The 6,820-nt window shown below is 37.1% G+C and overlaps 1 protein-coding gene across 1 annotated transcript; it reads right to left on the bottom strand.

Annotated features, from left to right (window-relative positions):
- Nucleotides 1-861: 861 nt before the first annotated feature.
- Nucleotides 862-1,535, bottom strand: LOC122663357. Its single transcript, XM_043859034.1, has one exon. The coding sequence runs from the start codon at nucleotides 1,372-1,374 to the stop codon at nucleotides 862-864; it is 513 nt and encodes a 170-aa protein (XP_043714969.1). The 5' UTR covers nucleotides 1,375-1,535.
- Nucleotides 1,536-6,820: the final 5,285 nt, after the last annotated feature.

The following is a 6,820-nucleotide window of genomic DNA, read 5'->3' as shown; positions in this document are numbered from 1 at the left end:
GTAGAGAGATAACTCTTAGCTTTGTCATTATGATGAAGTGAGAACCATAAAAAGAGTAGATCATCTACTATTTTGTTTAGGGCCATAAAAAGAGTCATGCATGATTGTTATTTAGTTGTAGCCCAATAAGCTTCCAGGCCTATTAAGGGATACCATTACAATTAGAGAGAGAGTCTATACACACGCCGTTTTTTCAACATATTTATTAGCTGTCCCACGAGGTTAAGATCCTATGTTACAAAACATGGTCTAATGAGACACGTGGACGGTGCCATAAATCGGGACCAACCAGACCCGGTCCGACCACAGGCAGGGTCGGGTCGAGGTTGAGAGTTTCTTGACCCGGTAGGGTTGGGTCGGGTTAAGGCCTCTAGGGTCGGGTCAGGGTTTAGGGCAGGCCCGGCCCAACCCGACCCATTGACCCAACTAAGTTGCAATGAGCTCCTTCAATGTTCAGTAATCCAAAGTCCAACCTCCAATTACCAAATCTCACTTTGTCATATTATTTCCTAATATATGATTAAGATATTTCCTAATATAAGATTAAGATTAAGGAGAAAGGAAAGTCATGAGGAGAGCACCTCTGACTCTTCAATCCATATCTTTTCATGGGTTTCTGCTACTTTCACCACATCAAATTGAAGAAACATTGATGGTTTCACTGTTGATTTAGATCTCAACATACTCCAAGAATAACAATCTATATTAGGAAAGAAACAGAAGAAACTAATTAAAAATAATTCATAACACAATTTCAAATTCCAATAAGAAAATATCTTTTTCCATATCTGTACTGCAGAAACCAGTGTTGCAATAGAAAGATCTGAAAAGGGGAGAGAGAAGCATCAAAGCAGAGGATTTTCAGACAATAACATCAATTCTCTTGGTGACAGTGGAACTTCTATTAGTTGGTTGTTGCAGAAAATCAGTTCCCACCTTCAAATCATCACTGAACTCACAAGGGTTGTCTTCATCTATAGTCCCAATCACCTTACAGCACTTCCTGCTCTGCACTTTGGTACCCATGGCTTGAGACTGCCTCTGCTGCCTGAGTTGCAGGATTTCCATCTCTACATTCTTCACCAGTTCACTCTTAGAACTAATCACAATCTTAGAGCCAACTATATTCAAAGTATTGGATTCGGAGTTACCTCTCACCAGATTTCGAAGGTTATTGGCACTGCTAGAAGGAAAAGTCCTGAAGGGTACAGAGGAGAAGTAGGCAGGAGGTACGCCCATGTCGTCACCATGGCCGGCCAAATCGGAGCAGCTATACATGAATCTGATATATTGGTTCCTGGCCTTACCAAGGAACCTTATGGGTGCTTTGATCCAGTGGCCTATCTTGCTTTGATTGCTTGATTTGTTAGTCATTTCTCACTTGCAGGTGAGTGGAAAACAGAGACTGATATGAAACTGAGAAATCTGTTTTTGAGAGAAGAATATGGGCAATGGAGAATTAGAAATTTCAGAAGAAATAATGTTTGTAGAGATAAGAGACAACTGAGGATATTAATGTGGTTTTTGCATGATGGGTTTCTAGAAAGAGAGACAAAGAGAAATGGTAAGAGGGAGGGAGCAAGAACTTACAGGGGCTGCTCTGCAGAATTTATTGTGTATGGGTTACAGGGGCTGCTCTGCAGAATTTATTGTGTATGGGCGTTAGTGGGTTCAGGGCTTCCTTTGTAGTCACAGAGAGAGAGAGAGACTCATTGGGCCGATTATTTTTGAGGTTTGCGTGGAAAGTGGGGAAGAGCACGTAGGTTACGGTTTAGGCGTCAATGGAAGGTAACCATTAATTGGATAGAGATAAGACTACTTGGTCTGGAAAGTGATAGCACCTGACGTAATAGGGACGATGTTCTCTGCCCGGGAGCGCAGACATATGGGGCGGGATGAGAAGGTCATTTTGGTCATTGGGGGTAGTGCGATCATTTTGCCTATCCCATGTGTTTTTGGTTGCATCCTACACCCCAGGTGGCCAGTGCAGAGAAAAATTTTCCTAAGAATATAGGTTCTTTGTGCAAGTGGATAGGGAAGCGCACCAATATGGTGTAATGGAATGGCTTCATATGTAGAAGGGCAGCAAGGTCATTTAAAAGAGAGTGAAAGGGGAGTGGTGCTAGTATCCTATTGGCTAGTGGCTAAGAGAACCTTTTTCCAATAATTTTGTAAGGAAACAGAACGTTACTTGGTCGTGTGCAGTGTACGGCCCCAGTGCCAAGATACAGTGCTGCTTGAAATGACCATCGTGCTCTCTGGGATTTTTGCCTTTTCATGGGGGTATGGCGGAAATTTTGTGCGACTGTGTGTCTAGGCGCAAGGGCTGCGTGCCGCACAGAACTAGGTAGCGTTCTTTCTCCCAAATTCTTATGTACAAGTTTCCCATGATGCCAAAAGAGGAAATCACACCAATGAAAAGGTAGGAGACGGGTTTGTTAGGGCCAACAATTTATCTAAGGAGAGAGAGTGTTGCGTGCATAGTTAGCAAAAACGTCGTTTTAAACGTGCTCTTTTTTTCTACCGTTTTAAACGAGTTTTGTTGTTTGTTTTTCAAACATACGAGAAAAAATAGCAAACAACAAACATTCTTGTTTTAAATGCGTTTAAAACACGCTTCTGTTCTTTTGGTGTTTTTATGCAATATTGTTTGTTGTTTGCACTCGTTCGATTAACTAACCATATCTCTCTCTCTTTGGAGCTCTGATCGATCTGATTCTTTCGTTGGCTTAAAGATGACTCGAAGGGTTATAGTTCTCATGATATCACCTTCAACTCAAGATCAATGCACAGAGCCCAAAATCGAGCTATAAGCCGATGCACCTCTTTGAAAAGGGTTTTAGAGCGAAGACTCCCAACTCCAACTGAACATGCATCACTCTATGAGTGTTTTGGTTGTGTTGACAACAATGATCAACACCATAGCCAAGCCACATTGTTCAAGACTTTAGACATTATGATGTACGAATTAGGAACTGAAATTGGATGATATTTGATGACATGTTTTGGAAGTTACAATGGGTTGTGTAATATATATGGATTAATTTTTTATATTACAATTTATATGAGAATAGCGCCCTTTTTTTTTTTGAGAATAGCGCCCTTTTTCTTTTTTTTTAAATATAGATGTTTAAAAACTGTATCGTCTGTTTTCCATTTTTTTGACCATTTGTTTGTATTTTTTTTAATCATTTAAGACCCTTATTGTCAATTTCTGTTTTTATATTTTTGCCGTTCCAGCTTTTGCTGGCTATGGTCGTGTGTGAGTCCCATAACTCATTATGTGAGAGAGCCAGGAAAGGAATCTCCACTCTGGCATCATGAGGATCTTTTTTCTTTATTATTTTACTACTTAATGTAATAAATTAATAATTCTATGTGTATCAAATTGTTGGAAACATATATATAGAACATTATATTTTATGGAAGAGTGAAAAAGCATGCCAAATAAAAAAGGCCTCTTAGTTGGTCCACCTAATTGTATCACTTGAAAGGATGATATAATAATTTCAAATATTGGTGGATGAATAGGCAACACTAGTCAAATGCTAATTATTAAAAAAATTAATAAATAATTATATTCAAATTCAACCATATACAACCTTCATGTATTGGCATTTGGAGCAAGTTTTCCTTCACCATGCGATTTTTTTTTTGGTAAACCATGCGATGAAGGTTCCCTATATCATCATTTTTTTTTTGATAAACCACTACATCATCTTAAGGTTCACAAATCACTATAGGGTTTTAGTATATGTTTTAAAATATACTCCTGATGGATACACATCTGAAGTCCCGCGGTAAATAGATTTCCATTCAGTGTGCATCAAGGAAAACTTGGTCCCAAGTATTTTATCTTGCATTTTACTTTTAATAATTGTTTTAAAAATTTGACTTTTAATACATTTGATTATAAAAGGAAAACTGTTGATATATATTCGAAGCTTTTTCTTGCCATGCAATCAACTCCATGAAGCATAAACATGAAAGGAGGAGGGCCTCAGTCCTACTTCTTTGGATTGCCTTTATTTGCTATACATTACAGATGTTCCCATGTGGGTCACCAAAGCCCTTTTCCTGTTACAAAGTTTATAATTAAGAGCATACCTATTTGTGCATAGGCCTAGCATGATTTCAAGTATTAAATCTTTGGAGAAGAATCCTAAATGTCTTGTGATTCAATAGACTATGTTTATATGTTCTTGACTAATTAACCTGTTCTCTATATAGATTAATGGCTTCAATTGGTTTGGTTTCGATTTGATTTAGGATATCATATATATAAATTGAAATCAAATAATTTTTAGAACTTCAAACTGAAATCGAACCGAATTGGTTCGGTTGCATTCAATTCTTATTCAATTTCATTTGGGGTTATATACCAGAGTTTTTAACCTTCCAAATGGGCTATACCACTTTATTTAACAGATGATGTTACAATTTTCATTATATATTCCTATGATTCTTATATTGAACAAGAAGTTTTTAATAATTTAAGGTATAGGTTGGTGGAGAAAGTGATGAAGGCAGGCTTGTCTGGCAAGACCTCGACCAATAGAGGCATGGGAAAGGGAACAAATGCTATTGGTGGGTTGGAGTGCACATGATCCATTCCCCTCATTCCCCTATGATTGGAAGTTTGATTAATTTGGAGATTTTATGAACAACGTATGGACTTTTTAATTAGATGTATATGATTATAAATGTTCTCACGTTTTGAATGTACTATTAAACATATATAATTATCAAAAAAATAATAATATATATTAACTTAAGCCTAACATCATTCGGATTAGGATAAATTTTAGGACTTTTTAATATATACCCTAGTTTCTCAATATTTAGTGGAAGCATTTAGGATCTGTGGGACAGTAGGATTTCAAAAAATTCCCACTTGGGTTTAAATTTTTTGGGGATTAGGATTAGTTGTTCCATCTTTGTCAAAATTTGGATTTTTTTGGATTTGCTCGAGGACTTCAAAGTTCAAGTGGATTCAATGTCAAAAGGACCAAATTGAAGAGTCACATGAGAGAGAGAGAGAGAGGGGCAAGTGCTTGGATGCTAGCTAGGTCTCCTAGAAAAAGGGGTAAGACGAAGTCAGACTTGAAAGAGAGAGAGAAAGAGAGAGAAAGAGAGAGAATTTGTTCGTTTCATTTGACTCAGGAGACCTGGAAAGCTAATTCCCAGTTAGGGAGCTAAGACCAGGTCTCACGCGGTGGCAGACAACATGTCAATTCTAATTGGGAAAGCTAAAAAATGACTGATCATGCAAAAATATATCTTGGAGATATTGCCACTGTAACTATCAACTACAAGAGATATCTAGCCATTATATGTGTCTGTCGTGGGATGTGTGTAAGAGTATCAAAAACTAAATAGAAATCAAACATCGAATCTGAAACTGAGTCGAACTGAATCTAGATGTGGAGAATTCACTTGATATTCTTATTTATTTATTAATATTTTTAGTTCTTTTAAGGTGTTGTGAGCATTTTATTTATAAAAATGAAAACAGAATAACTCAGTTCTTGGTTGAGTTTCAGATCACACCATCAAGGCATGGAATCGAATCGAATAACACCCTTAGGTGTGTGTGTGTGTGCCTATTTTTGGCACAAATGTGAATCAGGAGAGTCGCTCCTTTGACCTCTTGGAGCATGTGTTCCAACTGACAAGCCACAAATCAACCGACCGGGACGTTGTTCACTCATGAGTTGGTAAGGTATGATATGTTGGATCTTTATTGTCTCCATTTATCTGTCCCTCCATTTCCTCCATTTTATCTTATAGGGGGGGGGCAAAATTGACCACCCTGCCCTGTCCAAATTGCAAGTAATAAGAAAAATAGATATTCCAGTCCAACAGATATATTAAGTTGCATTATTGCAATCATCAGGTTGCGGGTTCAAAATATGAAAATAACCTCTTCACAAAACAGAAGTAATGTTGCATACATTTGCCCCTCATAGATCCTGCAATAGCACGAGCATTGTGCACTAGGATCCTCTTTTATATATCTTCTGTCTCGAAAGTTCCCAACATCTACGATGGTGGCACGCCATGCAGCTCACTGGACCATCCAATTGAAACCATTTTTCAAATCATTGTTCTATGAGAATCATATATATTTTTGTTATGTGATATGAGAATCATATTTGATCAGTCATGAAATCAAAAAAAAAATATATGATAGCTACAGATTATTTGCTCAAGTCAATTTTAGTCGAATTGATCTTTTGAGTAGACTCCATTCAACAAATTGGGGTTCTTGTCCATTCTACAAGTCCATAACCCCAGAGGTTATCAACAACCTTCAATGAGTTTATAATTGGGAACAAGAGCAAGAGCAACCAAAGGTTAGGGTCCACATCAGGCATCAGCTTTTTATCATAATTTTTTTTTAATTTTTAGGCAGTTACACATTTTCTCGACTTCCCCATCGAACGTGAGAACCTTGGTTAAAGATCAACTCTTGTGACAGTCTATGCCGACATATGATATTTTTTGTGATGAATTTCGCTATCTTTACGGAGGTAAGTTTGACATAAAATTATAACTCTATCCACTTGATGAAGTAATCAATGTTTTTAATGTTTAAAAGGCCATTGATTCATATTATAAAATGGAAGGAAATATTGACTTGAAAACTCACAATAGGTAGCCCATGATCAGCTTAGCATCTCTTTTAATCTCATCTTCGCATGTTGCTTCTATATAAATTATCCTTCTTATTATTTATATAACGAGGTCAATAGGTTAGGTTCAGAATTGGTCCACATAAATCTTAGACTTTGGAACATAGTGAAATTATCTAGTTTAA

This window comes from Telopea speciosissima, chromosome 5 (assembly GCF_018873765.1).
Source record: "Telopea speciosissima isolate NSW1024214 ecotype Mountain lineage chromosome 5, Tspe_v1, whole genome shotgun sequence".
NCBI classification, from domain to species: domain Eukaryota; kingdom Viridiplantae; phylum Streptophyta; class Magnoliopsida; order Proteales; family Proteaceae; genus Telopea; species Telopea speciosissima.
Note: the sequence above shows the minus strand (reverse complement) of the source record. Positions and strands in the feature narration are given on the sequence as shown.

Coding starts and splice junctions, on each gene's coding strand:
- LOC122663357 (XM_043859034.1), bottom strand. CDS start 1,374: ATGACTAACAAATCAAGCAATCAAAGCAAGATAGGCCACTGGATCAAA.